Source organism: Anas acuta, chromosome 12 (genome assembly GCF_963932015.1).
Source record: "Anas acuta chromosome 12, bAnaAcu1.1, whole genome shotgun sequence".
Lineage (NCBI taxonomy): Eukaryota > Metazoa > Chordata > Aves > Anseriformes > Anatidae > Anas > Anas acuta.
The window spans coordinates 11,526,194-11,544,809 of record NC_088990.1 but is presented as its reverse complement, the minus strand read 5'-3'; the positions used below and the strand labels follow the sequence as shown (position 1 = coordinate 11,544,809).

Here is an 18,616-nt window from a genome sequence, read left to right as displayed (position 1 = left end):
GAGGAGGGGGAAATGCCGGATTTACAGGAAAAAGGGTGGGCTTGACCTTGATGCTTTCCAGAAAAAAGTCCGGGAGGTGATGAACAGCACAGCCCAGTACAGTCTCACAGAAAACAACTGCATCCACTTCGCACTCTACCTGCTGGACTTGTCCGATTTCTACTCAGAGGCAGTGAGTATGGAGACAGGGCAGCGCATGTGCAGTGGGCCAAACGAGTCCCCAGACAAACGGACATCTTTTTCCTGCAGGTTAAAATCAAGAAGAATGACAGCCATGGCACTGTAGTGAGTATTTGCATGAGTGTCACTGCTCCCTCCAGGGCTGGGTCTCCCGGGAGGGCTGAGGTCCCCAAGGAGGGATGCGGTTCGTAAGGAGGGCTGGGGTCCCCAGGGAGATTTGGGTTCCCCAAGAGGCTCCTGGTCCATAGGAACGTCACAGAATCATAGAATACCCCAGGTTGGAAGTGACCCACAAGGACCACGGAGTCTAACTCCTGGCTCCACACAGGACTATCTAAAAGTGAAACTGCATTTCTAAATGCTTCCTGATCTCTGGCAGGTTCCGTACAGTGGCGCTGGGAGATCCTGTTACATGTTCTGACCACCCTCTCTGTGAAGAACCTTTTCCTGACACCCAGCCTGACCGTCCCCATCCCAGCTCCATGCCGTTCCCTCGGGTCCTGTCGCTGTCCCCAGAGAGCAGAGCTCAGCACCTGCCCCCCCTGCTTCCTTTGTGAGGGAGCTGCAGGCCGCCATGAGGCCTCCCCTCAGCCTGCTCTGCTCTTGGCCCTCAGCCGCTCCTCACGCAGCTTGCCCCCAGACCCTCACCATATCTGCTGCTCTCCTTTGGACGCCTTCTAATGTTTTTATGTCCTCCTTATATTGCCTGGGTCCCCAGCAGGGTGGGCCCCCAAGGAGTTACTGGGGTCTCCAAGGAGGGTGGTGGTCACCAGGCCGCTCGTGTTCCAGAGGAGCAAGCAGAAGGTGTGAGGGGCGGCCAGCGGCCCGTTCCCCTCCATGTCCAGGGCAGCCATGTCCCTTTGTCCCCACGCTTTGCCTTTCCATGCATCTGCTTCCTGCAAATCATGACTTTTCGGGGGTGCTCCTTTCTGTTTTTTTGCGCTGGATCATTTCACTCAGCACCCTCTGCGCAGGAAAGAAACATTAATCAGCTGCTTTATTAATTATTTCCACCTAATCTGCTCATATTTGCTGCTTTATATCCTGAGTGATTGGGTGAAGTAACTGCCCAGATGAAAGTCACTATTTCTGTCTTAATGAAAATATGAAATAAAAAATGTTGAAATGTGGAAAAAGAATAGAATTTCTGAATTATCTTCAAATAATGATGATATCCTGAATGCTCTGAAAATACTGATTATTTGTTAATAGCAATGAGGCTTATCTCTGAATAGTGTTACTTATCTGTAAATAATAAAAATAACAATGGTAGTAATAATATTAGTAGTAATAAATGATGATAATAGTAGAGGATGATAATAATAGTAAATAATAATAGTAAGTGATAACAATAATAGTAAGTGATGATAATGATAGTGATAGTGATGATGATGAAAATCACAGCGATGATAATAATAATATTCTGAATAATAATACAAATATTTTATTATCCACCTCGCTGGGTGGACGCGGGAAAGGCTGTGGATGTGGTCTACCTTGACTTCAGCAAGGCTTTTGACACCGTCTCCCACAGCATTCTCCTCAAGAAACTGGCTGCTCTTGGCTTGGACTGGCGCATGCTTCGTTGGGTTAGAAACTGGCTGGATAGCCGGGCCCAAAGAGTCGTGGTAAATGGAGTCAAGTCCAGTTGGAGGCCAGTCACTAGTGGCGTCCCCCAGGGCTCGGTGCTGGGGCCGGTCCTCTTTAACATCTTCATCAATGATCTGGACGAGGGCATTGAGTGCACCCTCAGTAAGTTTGCAGATGACACCAAGCTATGCGCATGTGTCGATCTGCTCGAGGGTAGGAAAGCACTGCAGGAGGATCTGGATAGGCTGCACCGATGGGCTGAGGTCAACTGCATGAAGTTCAACAAGGCCAAGTGCCGGGTCCTGCACCTGGGGCGCAATAACCCCAAGCAGAGCTACAGGCTGGGAGATGAGTGGTTGGAGAGCTGCCAGGCGGAGAAGGACCTGGGAGTGATGGTGGACAGTCGGCTGAATATGAGCCAGCAGTGTGCTCAGGTGGCCAAGAAGGCCAACGGCATCCTGGCTTGTATCAGAAACAGTGTGGCCAGCAGGGCTAGGGAGGTGATCGTCCCCCTGTACTCGGCTCTGGTGAGGCCGCACCTCGAGTACTGTGTTCAGTTTTGGGCCCCTTGCTACAAGAAGGACATCGAGGTGCTTGAGTGGGTCCAAAGAAGGGCGACGAAGCTGGTGAGGGGCCTGGAGAACAAGGCCTGCGAGGAGCGGCTGAGGGAGCTGGGCTTGTTCAGCCTGGAGAAGAGGAGGCTCAGGGGCGCCCTTATTGCTCTCTACAGATACCTTAAAGGAGGCTGTAGTGAGGTGGGGGTTGGCCTGTTCTCCCATGTGCCTGGTGACAGGACGAGGGGGAATGGGCTAAAGTTGTGCCAGGGGAGTTTTAGGTTAGATGTTAGGAAGAACTTCTTTACTGAAAGGGTTATCATAGAATCATAGAATCATAGAATATCCTGAGTTGGAAGGGACCCTTAAGGATCATCAAGTCCAACTCTTGACACCGCACAGGTCTACCCAAAAGTTCAGACCATGTGACTAAGTGCACAGTCCAATCTCTTCTTAAATTCAGACAGGCTCGGTGCAGTGACCACTTCCCTGGGGAGCCTGTTCCAGTGTGCAACCACCCTCTCTGTGAAGAACCCCCTCCTGATGTCAAGCCTAAATTTCCCCTGCCTCAGCTTAACCCTTAACCCTTAACCTCAGCTTAACCCAGTTAGACATTGGAACAGGCTGCCCAGGGAGGTGGTGGAGTCACCATCCCTGGACGTCTTTAAAAGACGTTTAGATGTAGAGCTTAGGGATATGGTTTAGTGGGGACTGTTAGTGTTAGGTCAGAGGTTGGACTCGATGATCTTGAGGTCTCTTCCAACCTAGAAATTCTGTGATTCTGTGATTCTGTGAGATCATGGGTTACAACAATTTAAACCCTCTTTGATAACCCCAACACTCCTCGGGGACCTAACCCTCTTGGTGTCCCCAACCCTCTTTGATGACCCCAACCCTCCTTGGGCATTTCAACCCTTTTTGATGACCCCAGACTTCCTTGGGGACATCAACGCTGTTTGGGGACCCAACCTCCCGGTGACCCCAACTCTTCTCGGTGACCCCAACCTTCTTGGGGGACATCACCTCCACCCCACAGGCACCTCGGGAACGTCCCCAACAGGGATCGTGGCCAAGCACAGTAAGAGCCACCTCCTGCGGACACGGGGCCCTGCCAAGGTGCTGCGGATGAAGCAGGGGCTGGATGCGGCCACCCTGCAGCAGCGGGCCCAGGCAGCCATGGACATGGTGCTGGAGTACGATGCTGTCACCTGCAACTGTGTCCACTTCGCTCTTGCCCTGCTGGGGCTGGGCCAGCTCGCTGGGGACATGGTGGGTGCCATTATCCCCAAGCCTAGGGGACCGCAATATCCACCCCGGCTGAGTGTCACTGGAGCTGTCTTCTCTCCTAGATGTCCCCAGAGCTACAGTGAAGAAGCTGGTGATGCGACCTGGGAAGCACGCAGGGCTGGAGCATCCTTCCTGGGCCACCGGCGGGATGTGGGATAAAGGCTGGAGGGTGTGGGGTATGGGATGCGAGGTGTGGATGTGGGTGCTGGCATGTGCCCACAGCTTTTCAATAAAAGGTTGCACGTGAAACCCTGCACCACTGCAGCATGAGGACACCACAGCAACTTGTCTGTTACGGGGACAAACACTGGCTTTAAGCCCCTCGGCCACCGCCTGCCCCAGTGGGAGATGTCCAGCACCAGCATTGGGCTTTTCCACTTTTGCTTTCCCTTCTCAGAAGCCCAACGCCACCCTGCTCTTCCTGCCTTCCAAGAAGGAAGTGGCTGCTTCCTGGTGTCCCCTGCAGATAAACTCACCTTTGTCCCTCAGGTCGCTGCCTCCTGCCTGGAGGAGAGAGGGTAGAGGAGCCTCGTTGGCATGGGTTGTTCCCAATCCCCCCAGCTCCTTGTGCACCCCCCGCCTCCTCACTCAGAGCAGCAGAAGAAGCAGAAAAGTCTTTGGCTCTGTGTGCAACGCTCTGCATCAGCCGAAATACCAGTGTGTTTCTACCACTATTTTCATCAAAAATCCCAAACACAGCATCACACCAGCCTCTACAAAGAAGATTAACTGTCTCCCAGCTGAAACCATGACAATATCCACCCTTTATTCCGTGCCACTTACACCATGCTCAGGTCCCACGCTTTCTAAGACATTCGCATTAGCCACCACCCTTTGATTAATACACAAAGATAATTGCCTTAGTCTATGGACCACACCTGCCAAATGTCCATAACATGTCTGTTGAGTTCTTTTAGTCCATGATTAGCTTCTATCTGTTATGACAGTCACTCAGGGCAGGAGGGGCAGTGTGTTGCATGGAGCTATTGGATGCCAACGCCATCTCAGGTCAGGTCACTGCTGTTCTTGCACTACTTCTTGTGAGGCCCATCCACCTCAGTCCTATAGTCCTGACACAGGAATTCCTATAATATGCAACACAGATCATGGCTTACAACAATTTAAAGGCATTTCCATTGCAGTCCTCACCCCTTGCTCTTTTGGACCAGGCCGTAGGGTTGCAATTAACCCCAACCCTTGTCCCTGCTCCAGCCTGGGATTTTCCTTTGGCCACAGTCCCTTAGAGGTCTACTTGCTGTTTCATGGACTAATCCATGGTTGCAGATGCTTCAAGGTCTACCTGTCCTCGTGTGGATTTTTTTGTGTGGTCACAGGCACTTCAGGGTATGCGTGCTGCCATGTGGACTCATCCACAGGTGACAGTCCCACTGGCTTGAGCTCAGTCTGAGCCCCAGGATGTCCAGCCAAAACCACGGCAGCTGCTCCAGGTCTCTGTGGGCTTTCTTCTGGGGACTTGGTCAGCTCCCACACCCGTGGGAGAGCTCCTGGGCTGCTTCATGCCCATGAAAGGGTTTTTGAGGGAGGATAAAATGTCCTTGTGGCTTGAGAAGGAGGAATCAGCAGAAAGGAGCAGCCCTGTGCCACCTCAGGGTGGGAGGTGACAACAGCCTTTGGCCCATCTGTTTCCATTTTAGGAGATGCAGGTACCAAAGGGCATCAGGACAGAGGCAGGATCAACCAACTGTGCTGAAAACCAGCCCTGCAAACAGTGCTTGCAAGGGTAAAGTGCAGGTTGGGGCCCATCCCTGAGCACACAGAGAACCACAGCAGGACAGCCTGGTGCAAGGTAGCCATTCTTCACCCTCAACGTGGGCCTGAGGATGTCGTCCAGTGTGAGTAGAATGATTTGGGATTTCTCGCCTTTCCTCCTAGTGCTTCTGCAGGGGATGTGCTGTCCTGGGGCAGGGTACACAACAAGACCTGCACTGGCAGTGTTTTGGGGCAATGGGGACCACTTCTGCCCCATGTTGAAGCTGCATCTTCCCTTTCTCTCCTAAGCATTCTTCCAGTAGAGTGAGTGAGGCAGCCGGGTTCCTGTTCGAGGTGCTTATGCCTTGGTTCACAAATTTTGAAGAGCTGCCGGTGGAGAGCAAACTGCAGCCTGGGGATGTCCTGCTCTTCCCCTTACAGAACAAACCTGTATATGTACCAGAATTCTTCAAGCATGTTGCCGTCTACTGTGGGGATGAGGAGATCATCCACTTCCAGAGTGAGCTCATGCTCCCCATCTTCTATTCAGGTCATGGCAGTGGCCAGTGAAGGCACGTGGTAATGGACAGCTCTTTCCTTTCCAGAAACAGACGATCATGCAGATGGAGGACAAATCAGCAAGGAAGGCCTCCAAGCTATGTTAAAGAGGAGGGAGAAATGCCGGATTTACAGGAAAAAGGGTGGGCTTGACCTTGATGCTTTCCAGAAAAAAGTCCGGGAGGTGATGAACAGCACAGCCCAGTACAGTCTCACAGAAAACAACTGCATCCACTTCGCACTCTACCTGCTGGACTTGTCCGATTTCTACTCAGAGGCAGTGAGTATGGAGACAGGGCAGCGCATGTGCAGTGGGCCAAACGAGTCCCCAGACAAACGGACATCTTTTTCCTGCAGGTTAAAATCAAGAAGAATGACAGCCATGGCACTGTAGTGAGTATTTGCATGAGTGTCACTGCTCCCTCCAGGGCTGGGTCTCCCAGGAGGGCTGAGGTCCCCAAGGAGGGATGCGGTTCGTAAGGAGGGCTGGGGTCCCCAGGGAGATTTGGGTTCCCCAAGAGGCTCCTGGTCCATAAGAACGTCACAGAATCATGGAATATACCAGGTTGGAAGTGACCCGCAAGGACCACGGAGTCTAACTCCTGGCTCCACACTATCTAAAAGTGAAACTTTTTTAGTACTATCTAAAAGTGAAACTGCATTTCTAAATGCTTCCTGATCTCTGGCAGGTTCCGTACAGTGGCGCTGGGAGATCCTGTTCCGTGTGACCACCCTCTCTGTGAAGAACCTTTTCCTGACACTCAGCCTGACCCTCCCCATCCCAGCTCCATGCCGTTCCCTCGGGTCCTGTCGCTGTCCCCAGAGAGCAGAGCTCAGCGCCTGCCCCCCTGCTCCCTTTGTGAGGGATCTGCAGGCCGCCATGAGGCCTCCCCTCAGCCTGCTCTGCTCTTGGCCCTCAGCCACTCCTCACGCAGCTTGCCCCCAGACCCTCACCATCTTTGCTGCTCTCCTTTGGACGCCTTCTAATGTTTTTATGTCCTCCTTATATTGCCTGGGTCCCCAGGAGGGTGGGCCCCCAAGGAGTTACTGGGGTCTCCAAGGAGGGTGGTGGTCACCAGGCCGCTCGTGTTCCAGAGGAGCAAGCAGAAGGTGTGAGGGGCGGCCAGCGGCCCGTTCCCCTCCATGTCCAGGGCAGCCATGTCCCTTCGTCCCCACGCTTTGCCTTTCCACGCATCTGCTTCCTGCAAATCATGACTTTTCGGGGGTGCTCCTTTCTTTTTTTTTGCGCTGGATCATTTCAAAGACACCACTCTGCACCCTCTGCGCGGGAAAGAAACATTAATCAGCTGCTTTATTAATCATTTCCACCTAGTCTGCTCATATTTGCTGCTTCATATCCTGAGTGATTGGGTGAAGTAACTGCCCAGCTGACATTTCTGAAATTTCAGCTATTTCTGTCTTATATGAAAATATGAAATAAAAAATGTTAAAATGTGGAAAAAGAATAGAACTTCTGAATTATCTTCAAATAATGATGAAATCCTGAATTCTCTGAACATACTGATTATTTGTTAATAGCAATGAGGCTTATCTCTGAATAGTGTTACTTAATCTGTAAATAATAAAAATAACAATGGTAGTAATAATATTAGTAGTAATAAATGATAATAGTAGATGATGATGATAATAGTAAATAATAATAGTAAGTTATAATAATAATTGTAAGTGATAATAATAATAGTGATAGTGATGATGATGAAAATCACAGCGAAGATAATAATATTCTGAATCATAATAAAAATATCCTGATAATAATATCCCAAATAATGATATCCCAAATAATGATATCTCAGATAGTTACAAGTGTCCCAAATAACAAGATCCCATGCGATTGGCTCTTTTAAACTGCAGGACTGGGGACCACCTCATTTTGGGGGAGCAAACCCATCCTTTTATTATATTTGGGGAGGGGGGGGAGCCACGTGGGAGCATCCCCCAGAACCACACGGCCCCCGCTACACCAAGCATCCCCCAGGGTGCTGCGGGTGCCGCGGGTGCCGTGGGTAGGGTGGGTGCTGTGGGTAGGGTGGGTGCCGTGGGTACCTGCTCTCCCCGGTGCCTTTAAGCAGTGGCGGTGGCCGTCCCCGCACGACGCTGACATCAGTGCCGGCGTCCCCGGCCTGCGCATCCCAGCCTGCGCCAGCACCGCCATGGCGGCCAGCCCGGCCTACGGCGAGGAGAAGGGGGGCTCCTCCAGCCTGGGGGAGCCCGAGTACGGCCACGACCCTGCCAGCGGCGGCATCTTCGCCTCCGACTACAAGAGGTGGGGATGAAGGGGGGGGTGGACGCGGGGACACCCTGGGGACAATGGCAGCGGGCTGGTGGTGCCCCCCGCCTTGGGATGGAGACGCGGCTTTGGATAAGGATGGGGATGCATCGCTTTTTGCAAAGGCCACCAGGATGCGGCGGCGGTTTGAGGGGAAAAAGCTGGGTTTTGGAGCAGGGATGGGGGGGAGGAAGGGGGAGAGGTCTGAGATCTGCTGCGGCACTGGGGGCTGCAGGTCCCCGTGCCCCCCACCCATGGGGGGCACGGGGTGCGCAGGGGTGGTGGATGTCACCTGCGGCTGGCAGCTGCTGGGGGGGCACGGGGATGCAGAACAGCGGGGGGTGGGGGGGGACAGGGAGGGGGCAGTGTAAAAGGGGAAAGCGGGGCTCCTTGTGTCCCTCTCCCCAGCCCCTGCAGCATCCCCCACTCTGTCACTGCTCCCCCTGCTCCCCCGCCCCCCCCAGCAGTGTCCCGCAGCCTGGCAGTGTCCCTTACCCCAAACCCCTGCAGCATCCCCCACGCTGTCACCACCCCCCCTCCTCATCCCCTGGCAATCTGGCAATGCCCCCCACTTTGTCACTTTCCCCCCTGCCACAGCAGTGTCCCCCACTGCGTCACTGTCCCCCACTCTGAGCCCCTGGCAATGTCCCCTAGCCCGGCACTGACCATGCTGGATCTGTCACTGTCCCCGTGAGCCCCCCAGGTGCCCCCCCATCACCCATTTAGGACACCCACATCTGTCCCATCCCCTTGGGGATGTCCCCACCTGCAGCTGAGCCACTGGAAGTCCCCAGGGAAGCATGTCCCTGCCATGTCCCACTAGCTGTGGGGCAGGAGGCACTTGGGACCGCGAGATCCCGTGGTGGCCTTCTTGGGTTGACTCTGCAACCCAACCCAGCCAAGCATCAGGTTTCAGGAGGAGGAGCGGGGCCACAGCCCTGCCACTGTCCCTGCTGTCCCCAGTGCCACCCCTGGCCGCAGCAATGCTCTCGCTGCCACCCGTGCAGAAGCTGCTGTGGCCAAAAACAGTGGCAGGCGGTGACGCGGCCGAGGAGGTGACCAGCCCAGTGCTGGCCACGGAGGCTGGGCCACCCACCTGCTACAGCGCCCTGCACGCCGACGAGCTGCGGCCACTGGCTGTCCCCAAGGACGAGGTGGCCACCAGCACCGAGCAGCCACCGCGGTAAGACTCCCCCAGGGAGCCCCCCAGGGATGGTGGCAGCAGTGGCTGGGGCTAAGCATCGTTCCAGGGGGCTTTGGGGTGCAGCATGCCCCAGAAGGGTGTCACAAAATGCTGGGGCTGGTTTGGTGCAAATCTGTGCTCTTTGGGGAAAATTGCTGTCCCTTGATGATGATGGGGCTGTTGTGGGTGGATGCAGACTTGCAGCCCCCCCTCCGGTTTGGTAGGGACAGATGTGCCTTATAAAAGGGACATAGATGGCAAACAGCCTTATAAGAGGTGACGAAGGTGACAAAAGTGCTGGATTTGACCATTCCAGGGCACTATTTCTTAGGGTGCACTAGCACATCTGCACCACCATGCCCAGGAGGGGACAAGGGATGTCCAGCTGGTGGCCAGGATGGGGACAGAGCTGGTGGCCAGTGCCATGCCAGTCCCTTCGGTTCCTTTTTCATATGGCTGTAACCCAACTCCTGCCCCATCAATATTGCACAGTACTGGAGGGTCAGGTTGCTGGCACGGCGCGGGCATCTCTCCCACTGGATAGGGCCAAAAGAAGGAATAAAAAGGAATAAAAATGGCTAAAAACGGCCTATGGGACTTTCCATCCTGGTACGGTGCAGGCACGATGACCTCAAGGAGATGCTGGACAGCAACAAGGACTCTCTCAAGCTGGAGGCCATGAAGAGGATCGTGGCGGTGAGCTGCTGCATGCCGTGCCGTGCTGTGCCGTGCCATGCTGTGCCAGCCACCCCATGTCACACTGCTCCTTCATTCCCTAGATGATCGCCCGGGGGAAAAATGCCTCTGACCTCTTCCCAGCCGTGGTGAAGAATGTCGCCTGCAAGAACATTGAGGTGAGGTTGCACCCATGGGGGTCCTTGGGACTTGGGATGCTCCCTGTTTGGGAGGGTTTTGGGGATGCTTGGGGGTCCCTGCCACCTTGGCCAACTCCACCCCGCAGGTGAAGAAGTTGGTGTACGTGTACCTGGTGCGCTATGCGGAGGAGCAGCAGGATCTGGCCCTGCTCTCCATCTCCACCTTCCAGCGAGGACTCAAGGTGGGCATCCTGGATGCTTTGGGGGGCAAAAGGGGAGGCTGCGAGGCTGTCCCAGCTTGCTGCAACAATGCCTATGTCCCTGCAGGACCCCAACCAGCTGATCCGTGCCAGCGCGCTGCGTGTCCTCTCCAGCATCCGCGTACCCATCATTGTACCCATCATGATGCTGGCCATCAAGGAGGCCGCATCAGACATGTCCCCATACGTGCGTAAGACAGCTGCCCATGCCATCCCCAAGCTCTACAGGTAACGGGGGGATGCCAGATGGCTGCTGAGAACAGGGACAACTCATTGAAGGCTTTGTGCGTCTTTCTGTTGCTAAATTTTGGGAATGCAGACCCTGTTGGGGGAGGTCCCAGCTGCTTGGTGCCAGCAGGGGTGGAGGAGTTGGGGGGCTGGATGTATTCCCACCCGCACCAATCCCACTCTTCCCTCACAGCCTCGACTCGGACCAGAAGGACCAGCTCATCGAAGTCATTGAGAAGCTGCTGGCGGACAAGACCACGGTGAGCAGGGCGCCATGTCTCCCCTCCCCCAAAATGTGGGGGTGCCAATGTCCCCACCAAGCCATCCCTTGTGGGGATGTCACCATCCCCACCAAACCAGCATTCCTGTGGAGATGCCACCACCCCAGTGAGCCACCCCGAGCTTTCCCTCCGCAGCTGGTGGCCGGCAGCGTGGTGATGGCATTTGAGGAGGTCTGCCCCGAGCGCATCGACCTCATCCACAAGAACTACCGCAAGCTCTGTAACCTGCTCATCGACGTGGAGGAGTGGGGCCAAGTGGTGATCATCAACATGCTGACCCGCTACGCGCGCACCCAGTTCCTCAGCCCCAACCAGAACGTGAGTTTGGGAGCTTCAGGGTGTCCTGGACACCTTGGGGTGCCCCTGGCCACCTTGGTACCAGGGATGCTCCAATATCGTGGTGCATCCTGTTGCTCTGCCACTGTGGTTGGGGTGGGGTGGTGGGGTGAAGGTGAGTGCTGCTGGCAGGAGTCCCTGCTGGAGGAGAGCGCCGAGAAGGCTTTCTATGGCTCTGAGGAAGAGGACACCAAGGATGCCAAGGCGGAGGCAGCCTCGTTGGCCAAGCGCAAGCCCTATGTCATGGACCCTGACCACCGCCTGCTCCTGCGCAACACCAAGCCCCTGCTGCAGAGCCGCAATGCTGCGGTGAGCCCCCGCCCTGTACCCAAGGCCACCAGTAGTGTCCAACCTGGGCTCATGATGTCCCCACCAGCCAAGAAGCCACCAGGGTGTTGGGAAAGTTTTGAGGGAACCTCAAGTGGTAGAATTACCAAGGGCTGGGTTTCATCTGGGTATTGCTGGGTGGGACACTGGGGGACACAACTGTCCCCTGGGATGTCCCCATGACCACTGTGTGACAGGCAGGTGTCTCCCCGCAGGTGGTGATGGCTGTGGCACAGCTCTACTTCCATCTGGCACCCAAGGCAGAGGTTGGTGTCATTGCCAAGGCGCTGGTGCGGCTCCTGCGGAGTCACAGGTCTGTGGCACCTGGGTTTTGGTGATCTCCCACCCCACAGAACATGGCCAGTGGGACCCATGGGGAGCCCCAAGACCCTGGGGAAAACTCCTAAAACTTCCCAACCCAGACAAAGGGTGGGAGCATCACGGTGGCATCACCGTGGTGGTGGGTCCTGCTCCGTCTTCATGGGGACATGCTGGGAGGGAGGTCTGGCCTGCCCCACTGATGGAGTCCCCTCTCTGTCCCCACAGCGAGGTCCAGTATGTTGTGCTGCAGAACGTGGCCACCATGTCCATCAAGAGGCGGGTGAGTCTTGGCCCTGGTACGGGAAGAGTCAGGCCTGTTAACTCTGGAGTGGAATGAGGGCTGGCTGGCAGCTGATCACCAGGGCCACCTGCCTGTGGGTGGCCTTGGCATGGTGGGAACATCAGTGTCACTGATACCGCTGGCTCTCCGCACAGGGGATGTTTGAGCCCTATCTGAAGAGTTTCTACATCCGCTCCACGGACCCCACACAGATCAAGATCCTCAAGGTGAGCTGGAAACACCTGGCAGGACCCATCACTGGTGGCTTTGGGGCTCCATGGAGCTCTTCCCCATGGAGCAGCCATCTTCCATGTTCTGGGGACAGGAGGACACTGTGAATCTGGTGTCCCTGGGACATGTCTCAAGCTGACAGTCCTTCTCTCCTTCCTGCAGCTGGAGGTCCTCACCAACCTGGCCAACGAGACCAACATCTCCACCATCCTGCGTGAGTTTCAGGTATGCTGAGACCCCAGGCAGACCGAGGGTGCAACTCTGTCATGGCTATGGATGCCAAAACACCTCCTTGGGGGGTGGAAAGAGGGGAATGGATGGAGGAGAATCCCACTGGGAGGAGAGGACTGATGTGCTAACCCCATGGATGGCTCCAAAAAGCCCTGATGTGTGGCCACCACATGGGGGGGACACCCGGTGCTGGCACAGGGGTGACGTGCTGTGCCCGCACAGACCTACATCCGCAGCATGGACAAGGACTTCGTGGCAGCCACCATCCAAGCCATCGGGCGCTGTGCCACCAACATCGGGAAGGTGCGGGACACCTGCCTCAACGGCCTGGTCCAGCTCCTCTCCAACCGGGATGGTGAGCACTCATGGCGGGGGTGAGACGAGGGCTCCATATCCCTCAGGGAGGACCCCGCTGAGGCCAGGTCTCTGCTCACAGAGCTGGTGGTGGCCGAATCCGTGGTGGTCATCAAGAAGCTGCTGCAGATGCAGCCAGCTCAGCACAGCGAGATCATCAAGCACATGGCCAAGCTCACCGACAACATCCAGGTGGGTTGGGGCATTGCGCGGCACCCAGGACCAGAGGGGGTGACAGCGATGCCACATTCCCGAGGGTGTTTTGCAGGTGCCGATGGCACGGGCCAGCATCCTGTGGCTGATTGGCGAGTACTGCGAGCACGTGCCCAAGATTGCACCCGATGTGCTGCGCAAGATGGCCAAGTCCTTCACCAATGAGGAGGACATCGTCAAGCTGCAGGTCATCAACCTGGCGGCCAAGCTCTACCTGACCAACTCCAAGCAGGTACCTGGGGGCATGTTCCTGGGGACACGGTCCCATGGCCTGCCTCAGTTTCCCCAGTGGGAGGAAGAGGCCAGCCCTGAGCGTGCCCCTTGGTGCAGAGCAAGCTGCTGACCCAGTACGTGCTCAACTTGGCCAAGTACGACCAGAATTACGACATCCGCGACCGGGCTCGCTTCATCCGCCAGCTCATTGTGCCCACCGAGAAGAGCGGGGCCCTCAACAAATATGCCAAGAAGCTCTTCCTGGCCCAAAAACCCGCTCCCATCCTGGAGTCCTCCTTCAAAGGTACCCACCCTGCTTGCACAGGGGCGAGATGTCACCCTGGTGCTGCACAGCTGGCCCTGAGCTGCCTCCACCTCTCGTCCTGCCATAGATCGGGACCATTTCCAGCTGGGCTCCCTGTCCCACCTGCTCAACGCCAAGGCTGTTGGGTACCAGGAGCTGCCGGACTGGCCAGATGAAGCCCCCGACCCCTCCGTGAGGAACGTGGAGGTGCGTGGGCAACCCGGACTGCATGAGGGACTATAATGGGGAGGTCACTGCGGTCCTGGGAGAGCCCCAGAAGGGGCCCAGGTGCTGCTCAGCTGCCCCATGTCCCCTCTCTGGTGACCACGCAACTGCCTGGGGGCAGGAGCAGGGTAAAGGCAGTTGTTTGGGATCCCACCCGTGGGTGAAAACCCTGACAAGCCCTGTGCCTGCAGGTTCCCGAGTGGACCAAGTGCACCAGCCGGGAGAAGAGGAAGGAGAAGGTGGAGAAACCTTTCTACTCTGACTCAGAGGGCGAGTCAGGGCCCACCGAGTCTGCAGACAGTGGTGAGGACCTGGTGGTGCCACCACGGTGGGGCACCAGGCGGGGGACACCATGATGAGGACATCCCATCATGGTGGGGATGGGGGACGTGGAGGGATCTGGCAGGGGGAAGCAGGGATGTGGGGGGAGATGTGGGGACGCTGTAAGTCAACACGGGCAGCTGTGGGGACATGGGACACAGCAGAGGGATGTGGTGGGACACAGCAAGGAATGGTGGAGACATGGGGGGGACACAGCAGCACGGCTGAGTTGTGCTCCCTGCAGAGCCCGAGTCCGTCAGCGAGGAGAGCGGCAGCAGCAGCAGCTCCAGCAGCTCCAGCTCCAGCAGCGAGGAGGATGATGAGGAGGATGAGGAGGAAGGCAGCGGGGAGTCAGAGGACAAAGAGGAGGAGGAGGAGAAGAGGAAGAAGAGGAAGGAGAAGGGAGGCCCCCAGAAAGCCTCCTCCGTGGGGAGTGCGGGCAGGTACCCCAAGGAGGCTGCGTCCCCCCCGGCTGAGCTGGTGTCCTGGCCTCCCCTAAAGCCTCCTCTGCTTGCAGCCCCAGCGAGGAGGAGGAGGAGACCGAGGGGAAGAAGGCCAAGAAGGCAGCAGGACCTCAGGGGAGGAAGGGCCGTGCAGAGACCTCGTCAGAGGAGGCCAGCGCCTCTGAGAGCAGCTCTTCAGGGTCAGACTCTGGCACTGAGGCACCGGCTGTGGTGGAGGCCAAGCGGAGGAAGGCGGTGAGGACCGGGCTGGGAGGGAGGCCAGGGGGACCCCGGCCCCCCTGCTCACCCCTCCCCATCTCCCTGCCCCTTTGCAGCCCCCCAGCAGCAGGGCCGGCCCCAAGGAGATCTCCCTGCTCGACCTGGATGACTGTGAGTGGCCGCAGGGGACATGGGATGGTCACAGTGGTGGCTTTGGGGAAACTGAGGCACGGACACCTGGGGTGGGGAGCTGCAAGGCTGTGTGGAGGCTTTGGGTGAGCAGGAACAGGGGTGGGGACTTGGGGGTTGGATGTCCCCTGTCCCATGAGGATGGCTGTGGAGCAGATGGCTGAGCCACCAGGGCTGTCCCCATGGGATTGTCCCCACATGCCTGCCCTGTGGGTGGCATCTGAGGGGCTTCCCCCCTGCAACTGTGCCACTAGGGCTGTCCCCACATGGCTGTCCCCATGTGGTGTCCCCATGAGGCTGTCCCAAAGGAGCTATAGCACTGAGGCTGTCCCCATGTGGTGTCCCCATGGGGTTACACCACAGAGGCTGTCCCCATGTGGTGTCCCCATGGGGTTACACCACTGAGGCTGTCCCCATGTGGTGTCCCCATGTGGTGTCCCCAAGGGGCTATGGCACTGAGGCTGTCCCCATGCGGTGTCCCCAAGGGGCTGTGGCTCATCGGAGCTCTGTTAACCCTTTCCTCTCCCCGCAGTCACTCCCCCACCTCCTCAGCCCGTCCCCTCCACCAGCATCGTCTCCACCAGCCTGGTGACCGACCTGGAGGGCCTCACGCTCACCGACACCTCCCTGGCACCCGCTGTAAGTGTCCCTCACATCCCCTTCTGGGGCCCCAACACCCAACGGGGTGTGCTCGGTGGCCCACATCGTCCCTCGGTCCCTGGCAGCTGATGAGCCCGGCGTTCGGTGCGGTGAGGACCTACGAGCTGCTGCACCGCATGGCGGGTGAGGGGCTCTCGGTTGAGTACTGCTTCAGCCGCCGGCCCTTCCCGGGGGACCCCCACATGGTGGCCGTCCAGATCCACATCTCCAACAACACCGACGCCGAGGTGAAGAGCCTGCGGGTCAGCGAGCCCAAGCCGCTCTCGGGCATGCGGATCCAGGAGTTCCCCGAGATCGGTACGGCCTGGCACGGCACGGCACTGGTGTTCGGGAGGGATGGGGGGGACGGCCCGAGGAGGGGAGGTGGGACATGGTGACAGCCGGGTGCTTCCAGAGAGCCTGGCGCCCGGGGACACGACCAGCGTGGTGATGGGCATCGACTTCTGCGACTCCACTCAGGCGGCCAACTTCCAGCTGTGGTGAGTGCCCAGCGCCAGGAGGGAGGGGACAGGGTGGGGGTCCCAGGGATGGGCACCGACGTCCCTCCATGGGACATGGAACAGCAGGGGACAAAGGACAGCAGGATGAGGCGCTGGGGGACAGAAGGGTAGGGCATGGGGTCCTCCAGGGCACTGGGGAGAGCTGGGTGGGCACTGAGGGACAAGGGACAGCAGCGCAGGGCATGGGGAGCATAAGGGGACAAGGGACAACAGGACAGGGTATGGGGAGCTCCAAGGGACAGGTACAGGGTTTCTCCAGGGGATGGGGACACCAGGATGCACCCCAGGGTCCTTCCAGGGGAGGGGGGACACTGGGATGGACATGGGGTGCTCCAGGACACAGTGAGACAGGCACCAGGGGACAAGGAGGTGGCAGCAGTCCCAAGTCCAGCCTGATGGGTTCCCTATTCCTGAGCCATTTTTTGCCTCAGTTTCCCTCCAGCTGTCTCTCTGCCTGAGGCAGGGGGAGGGAGGGGGTCCTCAAGCGTATCCCCTCTGACCTGCCTGTGTCCCCAGCACCCACACGCGTCACTTCTACGTCTCCATCCAGCCGCCAGTGGGGGAGCTGATGGCCCCCGTCTTCATGAGCGAGAACGAGTTCAGGAAGGAGCAGGGTGAGTGAGGGCAGGGGTCGGGGCGGGGGGGCACCCACTGTCCCCATGGTGGCACTCACTGCATGCTTTGTCCCCCTGCCACCCGTGCCGTGGCGCAGAGCACCTCACGCGGCAGGGCAAGGGTAAGTGGCAGCTCGGCTGGCCCTAGAGTAGCTCCCCTCGTTCCCTTCTGGGCACCGGGGTGCCCCAATGGGGCGTGGGGGCGGTGGGACACCTCCATGTCCCGTCCTGCCCCACAGTGCCGCAGGGCTGCACAGGGTCCCCAAACCCCTGCCCAGCACAGGAACCTCGTGTCACTCTGTGGCAAGTGACGGGGACACCCTGGCCTTCTGTCGCCACGCTCCCGGAGCAGACGGGGTCTGTGGTGAGCTGGAGATTGTTGGGGTGTGCTCAGGGCACCGTGGTACCTGGCTCCATCACCCCACAACGCTGCTGCCTGGAGGAGCCCGTCCCTAGGGACGTGGCTGCAGGCTGATGTCACCAGGCACGGTGACAGGGACAAGCCCAGAAAGGGTTGTGGAGGAAAGGTTTTTTCCCAAATTCATCTCTGCCAAGCTGGAGAGGAGCAAGCAGGACAGTATGTGGATGTGAGGCCACACAGAAACCATAGAAACAAGGTGGCCTGGGACAGAGCTCAGCCTGGGGCAGGACAGGAGGGGACAGGAGCCAGGGCTCGATTTGGGGACAGCAAAATGGGACCTGGTGGGGATACGACTGGTGTCAGCAGTGGGCACGGGGTTGGGTGCGTGGCCAGAGACAGGCAGGGGCTCTGCTGCCCGCTGCAGGGAAGCTCACGGGCATGAGCGAGATCACAGAGAAGCTGACGTTGCCTGAGAAATGCCGGAGCGACCATGCCATCGTCCAGCAAGTGACCTCGGCTGCCAACGTGGGACGTGTGCCCTGCGGAGCTGACAATGAATACAGGTAACCAGGCACCCCGGGGCACCTCAGCTCCCTGGGGACTGTGCCACGCCATAAGGGCAAGGAGCCTGCAGGAACCTGCCCCCAGACCCACTGTGACAGTGGCTGCAGGTGGCAGACACCTCCCCAGTCCCTACAGGAGCATCCCAGGGGCTGGGGACAGGGGACAAGGGGGGGGGGACAGAGGAGCACCGCTCACCCTGACGCCCTGTTCGCTGGCGGGCAGGTTTGCGGCCAAGACGGTGACCAGCGGCAGCCTGGTGCTCGTCACCCTGGAGCGGCGCGAGGGAGCCGCAGCCCAGCTGACCGTCAACAGCGAGAAGATGGTGATCGGCACCATGCTGGTGAAGGACATCGTCCAGGCCCTGGCACAGTGACAGGGCCCTGCCACAAACCCCCCCACCCTCCCCACCCCACCCCACTCCCCCAAACCCTCCCTGCCCCTATTCCGGGGTTCTTCCTCACCCCAGCACTGGCGGTGGGACAGGAGGCGGTGACACCCGGGCTGGTTTTGCCTCTGTGAAGAAGGAGCAGGGTAGGATGGCCGCTGTGCTGCTCGGTGAGGACACGCTGGCTCTATTCCCTCACCTCATCCACAGCCACCCGCTGTAACCTTATTTATTATGGCCAATAAAGCTCTCCTCAAACCCGCACCCTTCTCTGCGCTGCGTGTGTAGGAAAAAAACGTCTTTTTATAGGAAAAAAACGTCTTTTTATAGAAAAAAAGTCTCTTTATAGGAAAAAAGTATTTCTTTATAGGAAAAAAATGTCTCTTTAAAGG

At 57.7% G+C, this 18,616-nt stretch overlaps 1 protein-coding gene across 2 annotated transcripts; it reads left to right on the top strand.

Annotated features, from left to right (window-relative positions):
- Positions 1 to 7,866: 7,866 nt before the first annotated feature.
- On the top strand, positions 7,867 to 18,488 carry AP3B2 (adaptor related protein complex 3 subunit beta 2). Of its 2 annotated transcripts, XM_068695751.1 has the most exons (28): positions 7,867 to 8,163; positions 9,970 to 10,045; positions 10,129 to 10,203; positions 10,311 to 10,406; positions 10,492 to 10,652; positions 10,846 to 10,912; positions 11,069 to 11,251; positions 11,402 to 11,578; positions 11,812 to 11,909; positions 12,143 to 12,197; positions 12,353 to 12,424; positions 12,591 to 12,653; positions 12,882 to 13,014; positions 13,096 to 13,205; positions 13,282 to 13,458; positions 13,557 to 13,743; positions 13,832 to 13,950; positions 14,160 to 14,271; positions 14,534 to 14,732; positions 14,807 to 14,987; positions 15,068 to 15,122; positions 15,673 to 15,779; positions 15,866 to 16,097; positions 16,195 to 16,279; positions 16,817 to 16,914; positions 17,013 to 17,036; positions 17,700 to 17,838; positions 18,062 to 18,488. In XM_068695751.1, exons 1-28 carry the CDS (start codon positions 8,051 to 8,053, stop codon positions 18,210 to 18,212), a joined length of 3,345 nt encoding a protein of 1,114 aa, XP_068551852.1. In that variant the 5' UTR covers positions 7,867 to 8,050; the 3' UTR covers positions 18,213 to 18,488. The 2 variants fall into 2 exon arrangements, with proteins under 2 accessions (XP_068551852.1, XP_068551854.1); XM_068695753.1 differs by lacking the exon at positions 17,013 to 17,036 and having other exon boundaries at positions 7,869 to 8,163.
- Positions 18,489 to 18,616: the final 128 nt, after the last annotated feature.